Source organism: Thamnophis sirtalis, unplaced genomic scaffold (genome assembly GCF_051295495.1).
Source record: "Thamnophis sirtalis isolate CommonGarterSnake01/CBP01778 unplaced genomic scaffold, rThaSir2_p1.2 scaffold_12, whole genome shotgun sequence".
NCBI lineage: Eukaryota > Metazoa > Chordata > Lepidosauria > Squamata > Natricidae > Thamnophis > Thamnophis sirtalis.
In genome coordinates, this window is record NW_028261392.1 from 38,046,366 (window position 1) to 38,070,001 (window position 23,636).

General features: G+C 38.3%; 2 protein-coding genes across 6 annotated transcripts in view; one reads left to right on the forward strand and one right to left on the reverse strand.

Moving 5' to 3' along the window:
- Window positions 1-1,375: 1,375 nt before the first annotated feature.
- Window positions 1,376-12,092, forward strand: CHST7 (carbohydrate sulfotransferase 7). Its single transcript, XM_014059499.2, has 2 exons — window positions 1,376-2,931; window positions 10,753-12,092. Exons 1-2 carry the CDS (start codon window positions 1,440-1,442, stop codon window positions 10,755-10,757), a joined length of 1,497 nt encoding a protein of 498 aa, XP_013914974.2. The 5' UTR covers window positions 1,376-1,439; the 3' UTR covers window positions 10,758-12,092.
- A 2,845-nt stretch (window positions 12,093-14,937) lies between these two features.
- SLC9A7 (solute carrier family 9 member A7) overlaps window positions 14,938-23,636 on the reverse strand; it is a 60,287-nt gene continuing 51,588 nt past the window's right edge. For 2 of the 5 annotated variants that reach the window (XM_087726237.1, XM_087726238.1), the window contains 2 exons: window positions 21,962-22,067; window positions 16,722-17,546 (listed from right to left, as the gene is read on the reverse strand). In XM_087726237.1, coding sequence (XP_087582363.1) covers window positions 17,304-17,546; window positions 21,962-22,067 — 349 coding nt within the window. In that variant the 3' untranslated portion in view covers window positions 16,722-17,303. Of the gene's footprint in view, window positions 15,171-16,721; window positions 17,547-21,754; window positions 21,823-21,961; window positions 22,068-23,636 lie in introns of those variants that run through there. The other 3 variants (XR_015698175.1, XM_087726239.1, XM_087726240.1) reach the window with 3 other exon arrangements.

Genomic DNA, 23,636 nt, shown 5'->3' on the forward strand with positions numbered 1-23,636 from the left:
GTAGTGCTACTCCTGGAAACACCAAACCTGAAGTAGTCAGCAGCAGCCTGAAGATGACGAATGTGACTTCATCGAAACGTCGCCAAGACATCTCCAATTCTACGCGGGAGAAAACCCGAACAACTAGAGACCTACATACTAACACCCGCGAAAACCTCAGAATATATATTCAATTATATATATATAATTGGCTGTTATTAATGATGCATTTTCCAAGTACAGTTCAGAATACCAAGAAATGTTACTTTTAAAAATCTAAATGGATTTTTTTTAAAAAAAAACCTTCTCGTATGGCCCTATTTACCTTTATGTAATCAAGAAAAGATTCCATTCTGCTTTTCTCATGGAATACATTTATAATTTATATATTACATTTATAATTTATATATTACATTTAGACAAATCAAGGAACTGGATGTTCTCTGCAGCAGAAACCAAGAAATCAAACTTTCTTTTATCCATTAATATATATCTTCAGTTAAAGTGACCTGTTTACAGAAATCTACAGCTTGATTTTTTTCTGTTCTCTAGATCTCTCTTTTCCAAGGAACTCAAACATTCCTGCTTTTTTCCACCTTGAACTCCTTTGAGTTGCATTGGGAATTGAGTCTTTCAGTGCAATCAAATAATGTCTATTCCCTTCACTAAAAGTTTGTATTGCTGTTGGGTTCAGACTTCAAAGGATACCATTACTTAATTGAACAAACTCAGCTGTCATTTGCAAATCGTGGATGTTGACTAAATGTTATGTGTAAATGTAGATTCTTGACTTATTTAAGGATCTTGTTTTATGAGTGTCCAACGCTCACCTTGAGGATTACAGGGTGAGAAGGCAGAGTACAATTAGCCTACACCCTTTTTAGGCTTAAGGATTATCCTCTTCAGTATTTATCCTCATCTCCAGGGCAAGGAGAATGAGATAGTGGGGAGCACTGAGCGCTTTAACCATAAATAAACAAAACCTATTTTTTAACTTAAATTACTTAATTTGCATTTAGATTTGTGAGGATATTGAATGCTGAGGGAACTGTCACTCAACTTCATCCTATGCAAATAACAGGCTGCCTGGAAAAACGCCACTCCGACAGTCTTCTCCCTTCCCCTCCCTTCCCCCGCCAAGTAAAAGGAACAAGAGACCAGCCTTAACCTTCCGCCGACTTAAAACGCCGGGACGCTCAGAAGGACGGGGGTGCGTGGGCATCGCCCCGAAGCACCGCGGAGCCGCAGCTTGAATTGAAGGAACGGCGGGCTGGCGATCGCTTCCACCCTCTTGCCGGCATCTGGGGGCGTGTTTTTACGCCGGGAAGGCGGCCGCTGCAGAAGTGGTCACCACCTCCCTGGTTTCCCCTCCGCCTTCCTCAAGTTTGAGCTTGTTTTTGAACCGGGCGACCGCGGCGGGGAGGAGGGCAGCTCCCTCAGGCGTGGTTCCGAGGGGAGCCATGAAGAGCCGGCGGCGATGGAGGTGGCGATGGCAGCCCCACCGGCGATTTGCCCTGGCCTTAGCCGCCTACACGCTGCTGCTCCTGCTGCTCCTGTCTTACACGCTGGATTATCGAGCCAGAAGGGGGGGCGCGGGCGAGGAGTGGCAGCTGCCCTTCCGCTGCCCCAGCCTGCAGGAGGCGCTCGGCGACTGGGGCTGGGAAGAGCCGCCACCGCCGCCCCCGCCACCGGCGGGAGAGGCTGAGGACGGCAACGGGACCGGGAGAGAGCCCAGCCCGGGGAGCCGAGCGGGCGGGAAACGGCACATCTACTTGCACGCCACTTGGCGCACCGGCTCGTCTTTCCTGGGAGAACTGTTCAATCAGCACCCAGATGTCTTCTACCTGTACGAACCCATGTGGCACTTGTGGCAAGCGCTCTATCCCGGCGACGCGCTGAGCCTGCAGGGCGCCCTCCGGGACATGATGCGCTCTCTCTTCCGCTGCGACTTCTCGGTCCTGCGCTTCTACGCGACGCCGCCGGCCGGCCGCGACCCACTCATCCCCTTGCCCGCCTCCTTCGGGGCCAAGTCGGGCGGCGGGAGCGGCAACCTGAGCACGGCGAGCATTTTCGGCTGGCGGACCAACAAGGTGATCTGCTCGGCGCCTTTTTGTCCCCACGCGGCCCGGGCCCGCGCCGACGTGGGCCTCGTCGACAGCACCGCCTGCGAGCGGAGCTGCCATCCGCGTCCGCTGCGGGAGCTGGAAGCCGAGTGCCGAAAGTACCCGGTGATGGTGATCAAGGACGTGAGGCTGCTGGAGTTGGGGGCGCTCTTGCCGTTGCTGAGGGACCCGGAGCTCAACCTGCACGTCATCCAGCTTTTCCGCGACCCCCGCGCCGTCCATAACTCTCGCCTCAAGGCCAAGCAGGCGCTGCTTCGGGAGAGCATTCAGGTGCTGCGCAGCAGGTATCACGCCGAGTTCCGAGGATTGCCCCGCCGGCAGCTTCCGCCCGCGGCCGCCGCGGCCATGGCCGGGGTCGGCGGTGGAGCCGTCCGGACGCACCCGCAGCACCGAGCCGAATTCTTGCTGGGCGGCGCCCTGGAGGTGATCTGCCAGGCCTGGCTGCGTGACTTGATCTTCTCCCGCCGGGCCCCCGTCTGGCTGCGCCGCCGGTACACGCAAGTGCGTTACGAGGACCTGGTGCTGGAGCCGCGCGCCCAATTGAGCCGCTTGCTGCGTTTCGCGGACCTTCCCGCGCTGCCCGCCCTCGAGGCCTTCGTCTTCAACATGACCCGCGGGGCCGCCTACTCCTCGGAGCGCCCCTTCCTCATCTCCGCCCGCGATGCCCGGGAAGCCATCCATGCCTGGCGGGAGCGTCTCAGCCGGGATCAGGTGCGCCAAGTGGAGGCTACCTGCGGGGAGGCCATGCGGCTCCTCTCCTACCCGGCGAGCAGCGAAAAGGGCGTTCGGCGTGATTCCGCTAGGGGACGCTCCGGCGCTTCTCATCCAGGTAGCCGTCAAGTCGCTCCTGGCACAATCCACTTAACTACGTCTATTCCGCCTTAATAGAGCACTGGGGTGACCCCATCTTTTGCTCACAGGGGGCACCTCCGCATCTAGGCCTCCCGACAGAAATGGGGCATGTTTTTCCAGTTGATTCTATGAGTCATAAAGTGAAGAGGAGGGTTATCCCTCCCACTCTGGCATTTACTCTGCCTCAGTGTTCCCCATCTTGGTGCCATTGAGGCAAGACCTATCACCCAAGCTATTATGGTGCATTGGTGCAATATCTGCCCAGAGAAGGCTGCCTTAGATGTGCTTTTATTTATCAGCTTGGAGAAGGAGAGAGGAGGAGGGAGGGGAAGGGGAAGGGGGGGGGAATATATATATATATATATATATATATATATATATATATATATATATATATATATATATATATATATATATATATATATATATATGATTCTTGGTTTTTTAAAATGAGTGGCATTGTAGAGACTTAAGATGTATGAAATGCATGCTAGTAGCTGTTTCCTTCCCTACTTTTGACAAATAGATGACAAACATACCAACTCCTGTATTTGAATGAGGACTTTAGTCTCTTGAACTTGCATAAGATTGCAAAGCGGGTTATTAAAGCTGAGTCTTAAACAAAATCCATATGGATAGTCAAACAAAACATTTTGAGGATCCTCAGCCTAATATAGAATGAAAGGCTACTTTTTTAAAGCTTGAAAGATGCAAATGGCCATCATAAAAGAAGCATTATGTACTTTCTTTTCCTGCATAGGAGAGTGCACAGTAATTCTGTTTTTAAATCTCTCAATGTGTTCTCTACCTCAAGTATCTTTTTACACTTTAGGTTTCCCTAATACCAAGAATAATTGGCTGTTAATGATTGGTATGTTTAAAACTTTCCAGCCAAAAGATTTTTAAAAGGAGAAACTGGTTTATAAAGTGGCAATTATACAGAACATAATAAAGAGCTTTTGGGTAATTACTGAAGGGGGATTATTGCAACCAGTTGAAAGGACCCTATTTACATGCTTGAAACAAGAAATGCACTGTAAATCATTCAAGTGATAATTTTGGTCTGCAGAGAAAGAAAAAGCTTGCAAATGTGTTATAATGCCACTATGTCTCAGCCAGCAACTTTCCTGCCTTGAAATTGGGTAGGTTGTAAAAAGTACAGAAAATGGAGTGCTTCATAACTGCTGCATTGGCATAAAACCTGAGAAACTCCAATTATCTTACCATTCATTTCTGAATGGTAAATGGGCTTAGTTTTCCCACATAAAGGCAATGTGCCATCAACAATTTCTTATTTACTTGCATGCCTTGTTTTGTGTGTAGAGCCAATTTGTTTTAAAGTGCCAAAAATTATAATGCCAAGAGACCGGTAATGGACTTCTGTAATGTAAGGCAATTATAAAACTTTCTTGCTAAAAGTGTATTCTTAAATCAGCTTCTGGGGGAAATCATTCCTCTTGCAAGGAAGAGGGAACGTTTTAAGAACAGCTGCAGGAACATTTCATGAAATTTTTGTGGAAGCATTTGCAAAGCATGGTTGAAGCAGATTACTTCATAAATTGGGATTGACTACAGACACATCAAACCTCAAGAGTCCTGAAGCTGTAAATCAATTCCAAAATTAGAAAATATTTATGCTGCTTAGCTTGAGATTTGGCCCAGTAAGTTTTAGTTTGTAAAACAATGAAGAAACAATCAAGAAAAACATTCTGGAAACAAGCATTAGACATCCTGTAGTTGCCATTTCTGTCTTTTAGGAAAAATAGGAGCATGCAAACTTGTCCTGCTTTTGATATTCCTGATTTTGTATGCAGATACATCCAGATGTTATTCAAAGGTTAATACTACTGTTGTAAATGTCTACAGCTGTGGACATTTATAAGTAATACACTAGATAAGACTCACAACAGCATATTTCCCTTTCATAAGTAGATATTTTTAGGTGGGTGCAGATTTACTAATGCTACTTTTGATATTACTTGACATGAATGCCCACAAAAGTAATATCAGGACTGAGAGTGATTTCGTATACAGATTTGTGAAAAAATATTTGCTGTATTTCAGATTTTCTGAATCTTTCCACTTAATCATTTCAGAGTTTTATGTGGATCTTAGTGATACATTATCTCCAGTATAGGCTGGTTTTACAAATAATGACAAATCATAATTTGGTTTGTTTAATTTAATCTTAGTGAACATATACTAAACAGTGTACATAACAGGTGTCTATAAAGTGGGACACAAAAATTTCTACATGTATTATTAAATATGTAGATAAATCTTGAAATGTATAAAACTACGAGGCTGAATACTGTATTGTAATTGACTTGCAAAGCTGAGATGGTATTTTTCACTTCATTACTTAAGAATTGAATAGAAATATGAATTAGAGAAGAGCTGTACATTAGAATCTCTGTAAAGAAACCTGAAGAGAAAAGATGTATATTTTCTCCAGTTTCTTCTAGTACAGTGGATCTTTTACTATTTATTTTATGTGATTGAGTTATGCACAGAATTAATCATGGCTTGCAATACCCTTTCATATTTTCTTAGTCTAGTTCTCATCTATTAGGCTTATACCCAGGTAGTTAAACTAATATTAAGATCACAGTGTTAACCTAAATGTTATATCCTAAAGGTTTCAAACCATCAAACCTATGTAACCACTAACATGAGATTTATTTAAATGCTAGACTGATATATAATCAGCTTTTGGGTGTGGGATTTAACAGCCGATTGATAATGAGTTGAAGATATAGCAAGAGTAGATAGTAAAAATCATGCAGACCATAAACCTACTCCATACCAAAGTTTCAACATCAGCACCCAAATATGAAATATAGAGCTAGCATCTCTAACATTTATTGTCTTCTTTCATATAAATGTCTTATACGTTTGTATGTTGAATAAATCCATCCACTTGCTTTGTAGGCCTTGGACAAATGTTGTATTTCCAGACCTTGACTTCACTTGATCAGTTGTATAATTAACCTTATATTATTGAGAGAGCTTAACTCATTTTTCACAAAGATGTTACATTCTGATAGTTACCTAGCTGAGGTAAAAGTATACATTTTATTGGTGACATAATTGAAAATACATAAATTTGGTTTCCAGTTTTACAGTTTTAAAATAAACCAAATGAAGAGAGGAATTATGCACCTAGACTATCTTCTATCAGCATTGATAGCCAAACCATGAACTGGCCCAGCCAAAGGCTGATTTTGTTTTTCCCTGTTTTGAAGTAGCCAATTATCACACAAGGTAGGCAATTGCAATCTGTTTATTCTGTAATGAAGAGCCCCCAATACACAAATTGGAATACCTTTTATGAACTTTTGGAAAGCAAAGGCATATGATCATTAGCCAGCAATAGGCAACAATTCACATCGCTGATAAAGGACAGTCCTCCCAGAAGGTTGGTTCATTACTAAAATGTTACAGCCCTGGCCCTTCTGACCCTCATCCATAAGCCTGATAAGTAAGTATAAAAAACATCCTAGCTCAGTTATCTGCAACTGGAAAAAGAAATTAACCCTGAATCAGCAGCTGGCCTGGTTTGAGTTCCTTGATAAGACTATCAGGTAGCCTTCCAAAAAAATTTAGGGCAAGGATGTGAGCCCCAGGAATGAAAGGCCTGGAGGGAAAACATTTAAAAACAAAATGTTTTTCCCCCAACAAAACGGGTTGTTTGCCTACTACAGTATTATTTAGTCTGCTGCTAGATTTTGTCTGGTTATTTAAAAAGTGAAGATGTCCTGCTGGTAGCCACATGAAAATAATTCTGTATTGATCTTGGCAACAGCTCTGAAGGTGATTGGCCATTGCCTTCTTCTAGAATGCTTTTCAACTTTTCTGTATATCTTACAACTCTGGTATTTTCTGATGGCTTCTAACCAAGGATTATTTTTAAGTGCTGTGTAGAATGCAGACTTTTGTGAAGTCTGTCAGTAAAAGTACACAAATGCTCTTTTCTCTCAGCTGTGTTTCTTTTCTATATCCTATTTTCTGTTAGCTCTTTAATATGTAGCTATTCCTGCATTTTGGACCTTTTAGGACACTTTTCTTTCATCTAAAACCTAGACCACACATTGAATTAAATGATTATTTGTTGAATTAACTATTGTTGGATGTCTGCATTTTGCACCATATGCCATATTTTACAAATCTTAATGAGTTGTTTTATAAATCTCATTGAATCATAATCTGGATTGTTGGTTAATTTTAGTTACTAACTGGTAAACCGGCCTTGTAATTGTATAGACTAGTCTCTGACAATGTAATGGTCTCATAAGTATTAGATTTCAAATCCTATAACTCGTGTTTAACATGGTCAAAGTATCAGTATTAAACTAATTAGTATTAGTTTAAGATTACTATTAAAATTTAGTACTATTTGTAGGGTATCTTTAGAAAAGATTGGTTATGTCATTGGTTTGCTTTAGCACATGCTACTCAACTTTAGGATTGCAAATCACTAATTTTGGCTTATTTGGTAAACCGTAATGAGCAAACTATGATTTAGCACATCTGAGTCAATACCTTGCAGCATAGCACTATTATTTGCATGGTGATGTCACCACAGTTTGCTTTGGACACTATTGCAGAGCATGCTATACCAAAAAGACCATTAGTAAGGATATACGTATACCTACCACCATTTTACTTACCATGGCATGCAGCTCTTTACCATTAGGGTTTTGGCTGTATCTTTCAATCAACAAAAGCTGCTCTTTGAACATATAGAAAATTAAATTTAAGGCAATAAATATTTGTTACAAATTCTGGTTTCAGTTTCAGCTTGGATAACCATAATAAATTGGTTGAACAGCCATTTATAAAGCAGGCAGAAGATTGTTAAAGCATAATGTATCAATTTATTGGCAGAGGTTTTTTTTTTATAACGTAGCAAACAAAATGTCATCTATAAAGTCATGAAGTGTTCATTCATATATCTTTTTGCTGATTCATACCTCTGCAGCACTTAAATAAACTAGATTTTCATTAGAAAGTAATGGTTATGTATTCCATGTACAAAATTAATATAAAACGTGTTTCCCAATAACCATGGAATGCATTTTTAAAATCAGTTCTACATTAATACATGGTCTGAAAACAGTGTTTACTTGCATAATTTAAAGGATTCCTTTGTACCTCAATAATCATAGATTGGGTTTTTGCCACATTTTGAATGTAAGATTTTGAATCAAAATAATTTAACTGAATTAAAATGCCACACTGCAAACATAATTATTTCACTATATGAATGATAATTTTATATATTAAATATTTGTATATTGATTGGATGATTATCTGCCTTAAAGTTGGCATTGTTTCTTAGTGACCACATAGATTTTCTCCAGGAGCATTTATTCCAACCTAGTCTTTCTAGTCTTCCAATGGTTTATCTACCATCACTATAATTGAGTCCCTCAACTTTGAACTGGTTGCCCTCTTCCTCTCTTTCCTTTTCCTTTCCCCAACATTAGAGGTCTTCATATACCGAAATATATCTGAAGTACATAATTTGACCATTGTCATTTATCTGACTAGTGAGAACTCTGGGTTGATTTGTTTGATGATCTAGGTATTCATTTTCTTGGATATCCATAGTATTTCCATGTATCTTCTTTAGTACCAAAGTTAAACATTGAAAGCACCAATATTTTTTCTATCCTTTTTCAACGTCAAATTTATATATTGAATCAAGCATAATGTAAGATGCTAGTTCTGATCTTTAAAATTCTAAAAGTTTTGATTGCCTTTTAAACACAAATTCAAACATATTTAATGTCCGAGTAAATTAATTTTTCCTTAATAGCTGTTTTCATAGTAAAGTATGTCATGGAACACCCAGAAATGTATACATTAAATTAGGGACTACCCTATTTTTTTTCATAATATATACATATGCTTAGGTCTCTGTAATTTTAGTGAAAATATATAATGATCAACAGATAGCCTTTTTAAATATACTGATTTTTTTCAAAGACTAAGAAAATATGAGGTACTAATTAACCTAAGAGGTACAGACCTTTTTAGTATTACTTAGACTACAGAATAAAAATGTAATTTAACCTAATCTTCCTTCAAAAAACATGGTTGATAGTGTCCCTGTAACTGTTCACTTTTATAACTTTATTTTTTCAAACTCCCTTAGCCTCAGGTTCTCCACTGCAGAGTTTTTCTTAAAAACAATATTTCTGCCAAAGAAATCTTGGATAGTACATTAAATCTCAAATTAGCCTACACTGGCTGGATTTGCAAAACATATTAGACTAAATTGCAATTGGCTACTTTGTGAATCAGTTGGTGCTATGAGCTCATCCAGCAATTTAGTTGTTTTTTTAAGTAACCACACGATAGGCAATGCATTTTTTAAAATGTAATTTCTGCTTCAGTTTATATAAGCAATGGTTATAAGAGCATACAACTTTTAAAACAAAAAGCACAAGATTTAAAACTTGACATTGAATAAGTAAAATTAAAAGAATTAAACATTTAGTGAAAAAGATACGTTATATGCAATTGACAGCCAATGAAAGTTTTTCTGCATGGTTATAATGTGATCCCTATAATCCACACCAGTTGGAAACCTGGTTGCAGCATTTATGCCAACTGAAATTTGTAGACATTCTTTAGATTCACCTGCATTTTAAAATAGGCCCGAGTAGTGTGTTCTTTGTTATCTCAACTTATGCTATAACCCTCTATCTAACCTCATCATTGTTCCCTGCTAAGCCAGGATGCCAGAAGTGGGTCAGAGGTTATCAGCCACATAGGCCATACATCTATGTCATCCAATATTTCAATATAATGATAGATGCCATGATAATTTACCCAAGCACCATCAGATATCTGGACCAGAATATCTTAGCGTGCCTTTATCACCTACATCTCTTCCCCAGTTATTATTTGCAGCCCATGTTCTTTTCTCTGTTTTTCCCAATGTACTTGGCACAAGATCAATTATTTTTTTAAAAAAACTTCCTCACTCAGTCTCTCCCAATGCATCACTATTCCTTCTCCATGCCTTTTTATTAGAAAGACTTAATATAGTCCCCCAACGGGCAGCCCTCATTGGCATTACTTCTGAGGAAAATTAGTCTAGTTCTCTGAAATGAGAGAACTAAAATGAAATGAACATACAATGCTTTATGGAAGGATTATGGAACTGCATGCCTGCATATTACAGAGCTTGCAATCAATGTGACTAATAGTTTCTGCTATAGTTACTGAAACATAAGATGCAGTCACACCTACCGTAGTTCATCTTAGGTCTAGTTCAGAATCATGAAGTGACTATTTTATCCTTCTGGTCAATTGTGTCTGATTCTTGAAGTCTTCCTCAACAAGTCCCTGAAGTTTCCTTGGCAAGGTTTTTCGGAAGTGGCTTGCCATACTCTATGTTCTCAATCTGAGAGAAAGTGACTGGCCAAAGTCACCCAGCTGGCTTTGTGCCTAAGGCAAGACTCATGTGTTCATAGTTTTTAGCCTGATGCCTTAACAATTTCATCAACTGAAAAACTTAAAATCATACAGACTTAAAATATTACAAAATGCTAGCAATTTATTAATTCTCCCTATAATGCTGGGGATGAGTGGTGAGGGATTTAGCTTGTTTATTGGCAAATGATATAATTTGTTTATTGAGGTATGTTACCACCTAATTAAAAAAAAAGCAACACAGGCTGATTAAGAGTAAAATGCTATCTTCTTACCTATGTGTGCAAGGTAAATTGAAGACCTTAACTGGAGAATTCCTAATCTAAATTGTGGATTTTTCTCATCACCACAGGCTAACGGACCGGTTGCTCACTTATGACAGAAAATCTTTGGATGGAGCTCTGCTTTCTAAAGACACTGGAACCATCAACGAACTGCAATTTTTACTGTAAATTCTGCATGGCAGAATGAATACTGGGAAGCTTTAATGAAATTGTTTTTATTATGAAGAAAAAAAAACCCTTTAAATATTACATTTGTCACAGTGCAATATCTGTGCCCCTCTAGGTTTTGAAGTGTTTATCTTCAGTCAACGAATGTGTTACTTGTTTTTATTGACATTCAAATCACCTACCATACCAAGTAAAAAGACGAGTGCAATTTAGAATCTCAGGCAAGGCAATCCAACTATGACTTTGACCTTTTCAACCTACCCAAAGACTTGTCAACAACAGAAGTGGAAATCTTAAAGATCTGTTGATTACTCCTCCCACATTTTCCTCTTAAAAATGTCGTTTTTCTTTTCTGATTTTTCTTCTTAAACAAATGCATACTCATACAAAATAACAGCAGGCAACATATTTATATAAGTATTTTCCCCCCAATTCAGGAGTGTGGCTTAGGGATGAATGAACCTTGTATCTTTTGTATCTAAACATTCTTCTGTCTCTGCATCTGTCCCCTTTTGAGCTAATACAATGAACAGGAACTTCCAGTATCAAAAAGAGATATTGGTGTGGAGGAGTAGAAAGACAAGTCTGTCTCATTTTTGATCTCACAGGGGAAAAGCCAATTTACCTAGAGGTTTGGAAATTGTCCCAACATATAGATTTTAGTAGAATAGTCATATCAAAATCTTTGTACCCTCTTTCATAAACATAAGGCCTCAACTCTAGAGTTGAGCAAAATGGTGCTATCTTATGAAGCTATAATCAAACTAAATTGAAAGAACAATTTGTTTTAAGGCACAGTCAAGGTACTTCTGCCTCAGTGCCTGAGATGGACCACTTCACTTCAAAAGTATTGACAGAAGGACCTTCTCTGCATGCATCCACAAAAGCCCATAGAAAGCCCTCAAAGCAGCCCTAGTTAGTGCATCACTCAGACTAATATCAAGGAAGAATCCTGACTATAGAAGGTATAAGATAAATAGTATCTTCTAGCTGTTTTTAAAGCCCTCCCTTACCATTTCTTCTCTCATTTGATTCTATCCTTAAGAGTTTACCATCAACAAGATTACACTATTGCTGTTACTATGATGATGACTTGAAAAAGCAGATGTGCCTTTTTATTGTTTTAAATGAAGTTGATCATATAATACAAGAAAATGCACTCTGTATTGAATTTAATTTCAACTATTTTTTTAAAGTCTGAAAATGGCCATTGGTTCAATAAATTAAAATATGGTCTGATTTTTATTGTGATGAGTATTATTATTACTATAGAAATTGGGACAAGGGGTTAAACTGACACACTTGAGACCAAAAATGACCTTTGTAACCAGAAAGGGAGTTCATCTTGACTAAGAAAATCAACTTCAAATCTAATACTGCCTTCGCATAATATGATGAAAATTGTGAGTAGACATCATGTGATAAACAAATGTTATATTGCAAACCAAACGGCTATATTCAAACCTAAGCCAAAACAAACTATATTATGATGTTCCTGTTTCATGAGATAATAAAAACAATATGCTTTCTGTAGTTTTGCCTTAGGCACTGCAGTCTGTAAATTATGGCTTATCCTTTGTGTGTTGCTTTAACACAGCCTAAAATTGAAAGTTTTAATGTTTAAAGTTAAGCTACGTATTTCTAATTGGTAGTTTTCCATATCATAATTAAGTCAAATCCAACCAAAGCAATACATGACCCAGCCCTTCTGCAAGAGCAGAATATAGAGGTGTGGTAGACAGGGATGACACTGAAATCTTTTTAGAGAATTAGGTCATATTTGATGGCTGTGCTCACAGGTTGTATGTTGAACCATAATAATATTTGCTTGGTTTATACATAATAGAATCTGTGAACCTAACTGTAGCTTCAGCAATGATGACTGAGTGTAGTGCAGCATTGACTTAATGCCTAAATTCATTCTATGATATTTGATATTTTAGGCTACGAAGAGGAAGTTTTCCTAGCTGGCCTTTTCATGGTTATCTCTATTAGATTGTCCTTTTATGTTCTTGTAAGAAAGTTGAGACAAAGTTCATAAACAAAGTTTAAGGTACAGCCAATATTATATTACATTTGATACACAACTGTACTTATGAAGAAACAAGTTCATGTAAAATTTATTATAGGACAGACTATTTTTAATTATGGCACTAGGGACCAAAATTTGTTTATAAGATGTATGTAGAGCAAGATTTGTTTCTTAAGTGCTCAACCAGCACCAAATTAATCAAATATAAAACAAAGTAAGATCATAAAGACAGTTGTGGTTTCACTTAGCAATTGCCTCACTTAATGTGCTACTGGTCCCAATTGTGGTTGCTAAATGAGACTCCGTGTAATCAATTCTAGTAGAAAGGAACTTAATAGATTGAGAAGAAAATAGTGTAAAGCTACAAAATTGTGCTGAGAACTCCCCTTCCTCCTAAGTGGAAGGTGACTAAAAAGTTGTCTGAATAGAGAATGCATGTGGCCTGTGAGCATTGTTTGAAAAGTCAATAAATTTGCTGCTTCTATCCCAAAAAATGCTAGCAAGCATTTTCAACTCCTCCAGGGCTCACTACCATGACCACTAGTTTCAAGCTTGCCACTGCTTGGCTTGCTACTATACAGCTGATTGGCACACCAAATATTTTCAGCCTGCTCTCTGGTATTAAGTAGTCATTGCACATTTTATTTTGCCTTGTTTCCAGTATATGATTTCCAGATAGTACTGGCCACTTGTCCATCTCAGTTTAGCCCAAAAGGTTAACTCAAATGAAAAGGTCCAGGATGTGATATCTGACATTTTCTGCTTCATGTTGTTGGCACTAGCATCAAGTGGGGCTTTATAGATAAAGTTTCTATAAAATTACCATAACAGAATAGCTAGAAGACTTTGATGGATTGTTGTTTTAGAGGCTGGTTCTACTTTCATTGACATATCTAGATAGGACTTATAATTGCTATACAGGTAATCCTCAATTTACAATCACAGTTGGGACAGGAACTTCCATCAGTAAGCATTGTGGTCGTTAAATGAGTTGCATCTAATTTTTTAAACATTTTTGCCACAGTTGTTAAGCAAATCTTCATAGGTCGTTGAGTGAATCCAGCTTCTACCACTGAATTTTCTTCTTAGAAGCCATTGGGAAAGTTGCAAATGATGATAATGTGACCCTGCGATGCTGCAACCATCATAAATTCATGCTTATAATCCAGTTTTTGTTAATCCAATGTCTTGGATTCCACTACTTTCATATTTGTTTCACATCTGTCATTGCTTGTGGCTACTAATTTCTGGCCTCATCTTCAAAGACCTTTAATATTTCAAATGTTATGTTTTGTGTTATTTTACAGATCCCAATTAAAAGCAAAGGCAGTTATTTTGTTCTTTTTACCTGGAATCTCTAATCCCCTTTAGTGTTCAATTTAAATTATAAACTTTTCAATTTGTTTTATGATTACAGTAGACAAAGTACTTTTGGTTTTCAGAAAAAGCTATTCACTCCCATAATTCAGTTGTAAAAGTTTCAATATTCTATGCTTATCTGGACCATTAATTGTTTATAATTTTCTTGGTTCAAAATCTTATTTAGCTTTAAGATTTTGAACCAAGAAAATGTTCAACTTAAAATTCTTACATTTATAGATATTTTTTCTTTTATTCAGAAATGAAAATACATTCACTAGGTAGGTTTTCAAGCTTGTCATTTTGAAAATCTCTAATAGCTTTTTGATGGTTAGATAAGTCATTTGCAAAAATGATTAGAAGATTAACAAACTTTGTAGCCATTAAAAGGCCCTGCCACAGTTGTAGCATTAATCTCTTTATCTCCCAGTACTCACACCCACAGGAGGCCAATGTCCTGCGGTCTCCTTATGTGGAGCAGCCATCCCAAGTACACGTGGAGGATCTTCTATCAACTTGTTGTCCAGTCAGATTCTAAGGAAACATTGGTTCTTTGCTGTGGTCATCTCCATTCCCCATGGAGACGTGTGTAACTTGCTGTGCCTCCACTGGAAGTCAAAGCAATCTTTATCCTAACTATATTCCAGCACCTCTGTTCTTAGTCCTTTGAGGCAGTCCAGACAAGAAACACAAATCCTGAGTACTAAGACTACTTTATTGTAAGGTTACATTAACAGAAGTTTACAAGTTTAAAAACACTTCTCCCTATCCTTACTTTTACTTTCCAGAAAAACAGGGAGGGTCTCTTCTTAAATACTTTCTTTCTTTCTGAGTGCTGAGATATCTTTCGCATGATGGTTGTCTAGGCTGTAGCTCTTCCTTCTTTCTCCCAAGGTCATTCTCATATTCCATTATACATTCTTAATTCTAGTTAGAAAATGCAAATAGTAAAGATTATTAATCAGTGTAGATTCCCATTTACATTTTGTGAGCTTGGTACCCTTCACTCTCTTGCTATATAACTTACAACTACTTCCTTCAAAAAAGAGGGCTAGTATGGCACATGAACCTGTTCTACTAATTAATTAGTACAATTAGTTCATCTAATCTTGTTTCCTGTCTGGTTTACCTTGGAGGGCTGATAATTCATAGGATCAGACATGTGAAATGAATTGGGAAATGAGAATCATTTAATCTCTACATTATTACTCAGTTGATGTGTCTTATTTCTCCACAACTAATCCAGTTATACATACTCTATAGAAAAGGATAATTTAAAGTAGCATTACTTTTTGAAAAGTTGAATCTTCTTAGTTAAATATTGATCAGTGACACCATAAGAGTCATGGTAAAGTAACAGACTTTATTACATAGGTAGGTTCAAATGTAGTTTTCATTTCACAAACAGACTAAAAATGAAACAGCAATTAAAAATGTACTCAGAAAGAAAAAACAAGAACGCCAGAGCATATTTTATTTTCCTAAGCATTTTTAAATTATAGGGCAGCCCATTAAAATAGTGCCCAAGAGTTGAATTATTACGCTACAGTATTATTAAACTTGCTTTTTAACAGCTAACCTCCTGACAAAGAAAGCTGTAGAGAGTTGCCAAATTACACCATGGAAAGCAGATGCTCTTTTATAATTAGAATTGCATATGCCTTATTTGCAAATGAGCACTGCTGTATCTTAGGCCAGCATTTCTCAACCTTGGTAATATTACCTTGGTAATATTAATTCCTTGGAAATTCTAGGAGTTGAAATCCACAAATTTTAAAGTTGCCAAGGTTGAGAAACATTGCCTTAGACAAGGTCTCCCTATTTCGGTCACAACATGATACTCTTTATTACATAAAAGGCACTGTACCATTTTTAAACATCAGGATCATAGTGCCATATGCCACTAACAAACACACCAACACTGTCTTTCTAACTGATTACGATTACACCTTTTGTTCTGATGCAAACATCAGAGAAACAGGTACAGTTTACAGTAGTCTTCTCCTGTTAAACAAAAGATACACTGCTTAAATGGCTTTTATCCGATGATCTCTAGCTTGGCCATGCTGATTGGGGATGTTAATAACGGTAGTTTAACACATCTGGAAGACATCGGCCTGGGAAAGATTACAATAGCCTGAGACAGATTCTATCAATACTTCTTGGGCAATTGTACAGCAGTTTGTAACTTCACTAGACCCATTCAATATTCTTCACATTTGTAATAGAAGAGTGTTACTGTCTACAGATGTCTACTGGAGAATATTAAGGGCACAATGCAAAAAACATGTATTTTAGACAGCAACAGCTCAGCTTGTGATGCAACCACAGGACTCACACTGAAAGTCTCAAAAAGTTGTCTATATATATATATATATATATATATATATATATATATATATATATATATATATATATATATATATATATATATATATATATATATATATATATATATATATATATATATAATCTCCTTTCCTTGTCAGATACAGAATAATTTAATGTCAAACTTTACTAATACAAATGTTCTTGAAATGAGAAGGGACTTTTTTCTTCCTTTTTTTCCCCAACAAGTCCAGGAAAATGTTCATATGGAAATTTCATCCTTTTTTCCAACTACTTTTTTCTCGAGTATAAGTCAACACTGCATCTTTTGTCCCTGACAAAAGTGACCAAAGACTTCTGATGAAAAGGCCTTCCGTGGGTCAGAAATATTTTAGCCGCCGGGACGGTTAATATCCCCACAGTGCATAGAATTAGAGGAACTATGACATTTAGCTTTTCATTTCAAGGTTGTGTTTTTCCCTTAATACGACAACCTTAGACATTTTCCATTTTAGAAATTCTCAGCATCTCGTTTTTTTGTTTTTTTTTAGAAAGACACAGGAGTGGGGGGGTGGCAAGGACATCTTGAGATCTTGAGACTTTAAAAAAACTTACATTGTACAAGGGACATTAATTTACTCGATAAGTGTCTCCACTTACAACTGGCCTGCAGATAGTGTGGATTTGGGGGCACTGGACCTATCCTTTACTGCTCCATATGCCAAGCAGTCTTCATGCATCCATCGGAAACACGAGCCGAGTTCCTCTGCTCATCACCTCAGGTGCTTCTGTTCCCAGATCACTTTCCAAGGCTTCTTCAGAGCTACTCTTTGCCTTCCTGCCATCCAGGTTGATAACAGCACCATGGGAACTAGAGGAGCCATTAGCAGTTATTGTTGTGTCTCCGTAGGTCAGTGTCAAGTCACTGTCATTCAAGATAAAATCAGAATCTTCGTCTCTAAGCTGTTCTTGGTTCTGAAATGTGTTCAAGAAGGTTTTTAAGGAAAACAGAAGAAACATCCATTGCATGTTAATGGAATGGTCAGAAACTTGGTGCAGCTACATCCCTCATATGGAAGAGGCTATGTTTTGGGAGTAGCTTTGGCGTATACTTGTTTAACAGTTCCATCTATTCCCTCCCCCTCTACCAAACAGAGATGTATTGTCAATATTGTCAGCTCTTAGAAATAGTCCATATCAGAAAAATCAATGCTATTTTTATTAAAAGACTGGAGCAAGATTCTTGAAAGATTGAATGCACCTATTCCTTCCCTGCTTTTAGCTAAAAAAAAACTAGAGGAAGTTAGCAAGACATTCACAAATGTCATTCCAGCTCTGGACTTCATTTCTCTTGTCTGATTACTATCATGTGAACTTCTTATTTCTCACAGCCTACTAGAGGTATTGAAAGAAATTTTCCTTTGGGCATTTGTTTTTGTTTTTATTGATTTTTATTTTGTTCTAAATGGCATTGAAAGGTAGCCTTTCAATAAAACTATTACCAGAGTCCAATCCAACAATATGGTCTGTTGTGCTATCTGGGCTACAAAAATCCAGGTGACCTCTAGATGTCAGCAAAGAGATCAGAGATCCCAATTCTTTTCTGCCATCTAATAGTTATCCTTTTTTCATTTTTAGCAGCTAAGATATGACATAAGTTACGTAGATATCGTAGCTTCATATCTTATAAACATCCCTTTTTGTTTAATTTTCCATCTACAGTGAACCTCTACCAGTAGTCCTCAACTTACAACCACAATTGATGCAGTTGTAAAATGAATCATCACATGATCAGACTCAATTTAATGACCATTTTTGCCATGGTCAATAAGCAAATCATTATGGTCTAACCAAATCTGGCTTTCCAAACTAACTTTGTTTGTCAAAAGCCATCTGGGAAGGTCACAAATCATGATTATAGGACTGCAAAAGGCTACAACTATCATAAATGTGAACCAGTTGCCAAGCACCCAAATAGCGATCAACTGAGAGTAGGGATGGTGCAATGGTTGTAACTTCAAGGACAGGTCATAAGTAACTTTTTCCAACACCACCATAATTTCAAACTGTTGTTAAATGAATGGTCATAAATCGAGGACTACCTGTACTTATTTTGCAAAGTACTATGAATCAGGTATTTTCATGTGCATATTTTGTACAAGAGGTATGTTCACCAACAGGTGATCTATATTTGTCCTCTACTGCATGATAGAGGATACCATATGAATACTTCAATAATCTGTTCAGCCTCATTTCAGCAAACTAATCTGATTTGTACTGATCTGTTTTGACCATCATGATTTAGATAATAAATGAAATCACAGGATAAATGACGTTTCCAGCTGTGTGTTTGGAGAAAAAAAATCTTTTGGAGAAAAATCAGTTTTTCTGGAAAAATCTGTTTGGAAATGTATATTCATATGTCACCGTAGGAGGCTTTTATTAAATAAAAAAAGAGGTTGGTATGAAAATAGCTAGGAAATCACCCTGGGCGACAGGAAGAAATGACAGTATCAAGACAGTAGTTAGATAAGTAGGACTTGAGGCAAGGCCAAGAAAAGGAGTTGAGAAAACATCTGAGTGAATCCCTGATTTACATGGAATTAAAGTATGCGTTGGGGGAAGCAGATTACAATTTGCAAGACTCTGATATAAAAGGAGCCTTGTCCTACATGACATTCATTTCTTAGTCTGGTCTACCTTGTTGGGTTTACAACAGCAGAGAATTTATGAAAATTGTCATTGGAGGGAGGCAATCAGAAATATCTCCTAAATTAGTGTATCTAAACTAGTGCATTCTACATTTTGTGTGGAGCTCCTTAAATGGAATACAAAAGAGGTTGCTGCCTGGGCACCTCAGACTCTGATGACGAAACCAACAATAAACACTCAAGTTCTTGAGCTGTCCGACAAATTGCTGCCTGAGAAATTGCAGGCCGCCGAAACTATGCTACTGGAGGAGACACAGCTGCAACCAATCTTAGAAGATGAGGACTCTGAGTTGCCACCCCACCCAGTGCAAGCACTCCAGAGAACAGAGCAGAGCAAAGGCACTCTGCAAGGCTCCTTGCCAGAAAGGAACTTTGTTCTTCCACCTGAGCAACACCGACGTTGCTTCTATTTAAGAAGTCCAGAAACTCAAGACCCTCCATTTGTTGATCTAGATTTTGTGTGCCTTGTCCCTTGACTCAAAATATCCTCACCGTGATTCTGGATCTGGACTGGCGGATGACTCTGTTATGACATTGGGTTCTTGGACTTCTGCCCACTCTTGTGCCTGCTGTTTTGCATTTAGAAACTTGCTGGCCTTTAAGGGACTTGATTTGATTTGTGTGGGGGAGGGGGTGTTTGCATGTACATTTCCTTTGGCTGCTTGTTTTATTTGCTTGGAAACTTCACAGTAAATTTGCAAACCTCCCTATGTATTTGTGAATGCATGGCCTGAGACAGGACACTTGCTGATAGATGATTCACTGATTGATTAGTTAGATGCCACTTCAATTACCTATTGCAATCAAATAAAATAAGCATTTAAAAATGGACTCATTGTTTGTTTGGTACGCAACGCACAAGCTTGAACTTGTGAGTGTTGGCTACCTTGTGACTGATTATGTTACTCCTTATGGAGAAATGTGTTTGGTACTCTCGTTTTTGCTTCTCATTGCACCTCCCAGAACCAATTAACAGTGTCAACAGTGTTATGGCAGTCCTCAACTTACAACAGTTGGCTTAGCAACTGTTCAAAGTTACAATGAGCCTGAAAAAAGTGACTCATGACCATTTTTCACCCTTATGACCATTGCAGCATCCCCATGGTCACGTATTTACATACAGATGCTCAACCACTGATTCACATTTATGAGGATCTCAGGTCATTGTTCCCCTTTTGTGACCTTCTGACAAGCAAAGTCAATGGGGAAGCCATATTCACTTAACAAACGAGTTACTGATTTAACAACTGTGGCGATTCACTTAACAAATCTGGCAAGAAAAGTTGTAAAATGGGCCAAAACGAACTTTAAAAATTTCTCACTTAGCAACATACATTTGGGGTTCAATTGTGGTCATGAATCGAGGACTACCTGTACTGTAACCATATTAAATTAAATTAAGTCATTTAATTTTGTCATATGCACCTGTCTTAACATAGCATACTCCAAGGGTAGCTACAGGCCAAAAATGAAAACCAAGCACCTTGCTTTCTACAATATTGTATGAGACAAAGGAAAGGATAAATATTTTCAAGGATGTCTTAATTAATGCTCTAAATGGCTAACTCTCCCATTAAAAAAAGAATAAAAAAGCATTGTATTATTCTCTAAAGATTCTTTCCTTGTTTTCCCCAGAAGTAAAGCACATTTGTTCTCCTTATTTCTTCCCAATGTGCTTATATGAAGAGGAAACCTAAAATTGCATTCTTTATTAAGTTTCTGCTTTCTAAAAGTATTTTGTTTTAGATTAATTTACAGATTTTTTTCAGAAACAGTGTAATCGTAGGGACTTTTTTTCTTTTTTTTTAATACATGTAGACTAAATTCTTCACTTAATTTCCATATTCAATATTAAATAGAAAAACCATGTTAAAATTTAACATGGAGTCCCAGTAATCCAAAACATTCTTTGGAGGCAGAGAGAAAAACAATCCATCTGGATCCCTGGAGACTTGAAAATGTTCCAAAAATAACCTGATGCTGGCCTCTCCGATTCCTTGCATTCTTGCAGATAAGATCTCCTAAATTCACTTGAGAAGTATCTGGCTCTATTTGCTTCACTAATAACATTCTAATAACACTAATAACATTTGCTTCACTAATAAGAATTCTGGGAGTTGAAGTCCACAAGTCTTTAACTTGCCAAGGTTGGAAAGTCCTGTCCTATTCTACATCAAAGCAGATACATTTGCAGCTAGGGCAAAATGGATGCATGATTCTGATGAGAGGACAGTGTGAAAGAAATATAGACCAGGCCTCGGAAGTGGGAAAGGAATGTGTGAATTGTTAAGGGAGGGGGGAGAGTTTCTGAAAATATGAGTCAGTCCTGAGAAAGAGGAAAGAGAGAGAGAGAAAACCTCAAAACAACCTCACGTTGATTTTGTTTGGTATAAATTAGGGAGAGACAAATTCTGATAGGCTTTCAAAATTTGTTCATCTACTTTACAACAATAAAGATCTTGGAATCCTTACCTTGTCTGTTTTTCCACCTCACCTCAAAAGGTTGATACACCCCATTTCTGTCCAGATGTGCAAGCAAACTTTATTAAAATGTATTAAAATTGCATCGTGATTTCCTGGAATATTTACCCTTCTTCTCATTCAGTTCCCTTCTCCCCACCCACCACCACCTCAATCTCATGCTGCTTAAGAATTTGGTAGGCAACAAAATGCACTTACCTCATAAACCTGGGGACTAGTTAAACAACGAGCTATCAATCCACACCAACCTGGAAGAGTTGTTGTGAGAGGTGGACCACTGTGGGTCAAAATGGGCTTGAGGTATCTGCCACATTTTATTAAGGAAAATACACCTACCAAGCAACCATGTGCAAATTGTTCAAATTGTTCAAACTATCATTAATAAGGTAAAGGTAACACATACCATATTTTTCGGAGTATAAGTCATATTTTTCCCTCAAAAAAGAGGCTGAAAATCTGGGTGCGTCTTATACCCTGAATACAGCATTTTTTACCTCCCAGTACCCCGCCCCTTCACCAAAATGGCGTGCATAGTTTTTAGGAGGCTTTCAGAGTTCTCCTGGGGGCTGGGGAGGGCAGAAATGAGCAAAAAATGGACCATTTTTTTGTTCAATTTTGTCCCCCCAGCCCCCCAGGAGAACTCTATAAGCCTCCTAAAGACTATCCATGCCCTTTTTTGACACAAAGGGGGCCAATTTTCACAAAAAATTGGCTCATTTTTGGGGGGGCCGTCCCACAGGAGCACTCTACAAGCCTCATAAAGGCTATTCATGCCCCCCCCCTTTTTTGAAAAAATCGGGCCCATTTTTGCAAAAAACAGGCCGTTTTGGGGAGGTTTGCAGAATACAAAAACTTTTTTTAAAATTTGCTTCTTCAAAACCTTGGTGTGTCTTATACTCTGGTGCGTATTATACTCTGAACAATAGGGTATGTGCTAGTCATTCCCGGCTCTAGGGGATGGTGCTCATCTCCATTTCAAAGCTGAAGAGCCAGCGCTGTCCAAAGACGTCTCCAGGGTCATGTGGCCGGCATGATTGAACTCCGAAGGCACACGGAATGCTGTTCTTTTCCACCAAAGGTAGTCCCTATTTTTCTACTTGCATTTTTACATGCTTTCGAACTGCTAGATTGGCAGAAGCTGGGACAAATAACGGGAGCTCACTCTGTTACACTGTGCTAGGGATTCGGACCGCCGAACTGCCAACCTTTCTGATCGACAAGCTCAGCGTCTTAGCTACTGAGCCACTGTGTCCCTTTGAGCCACCTTAATTAATAGATACACCACATCCCGCTATTAATAGATACAGTAATTTCAGCCCATTCTTCTACTGAACTATGAATTATGAATAGAGCTAGCCACCAGGTATCAGGCATCATAAGGAAAAAAGGAAAATGAAGAATTAACGGGACAAAAGGTAATCAACCATCAGTCAGACCATAGCGCTGATTAAATAAAGAAGCCTTCAGAGCACATTAACTAACTCCAGTGTAAAAACAAGCCGTGAAACTAGTAGAGGAACCATCTGTGAAAACTATTTATAAACCAAATTCCAAATGTTAGTTTCAAGATTAATATAGGCATCTTGAGTGTAACAGTTAAATTCAGCAGTGATGTACTCAAGTGCAGTCAACAACCATCTCATGGTCTGGACCAACTTTCTGAAATGAATCTGGAAGATGTAGAATAACATGTTCATAATGTTTACTTGTAGCTGAGCTGCTCTAATAGGAATTCTTCACATATTCTGTCTTGTACCTCTTGGAGGGATAGGCCATATTGGTTTTTGCTCACAATAAGAGTGATTCATTTGGCTACTTCATTTCTGTTCTGGAGCATAATAGAAACTTCATTTAGCAGTTGTTTTTACATGGC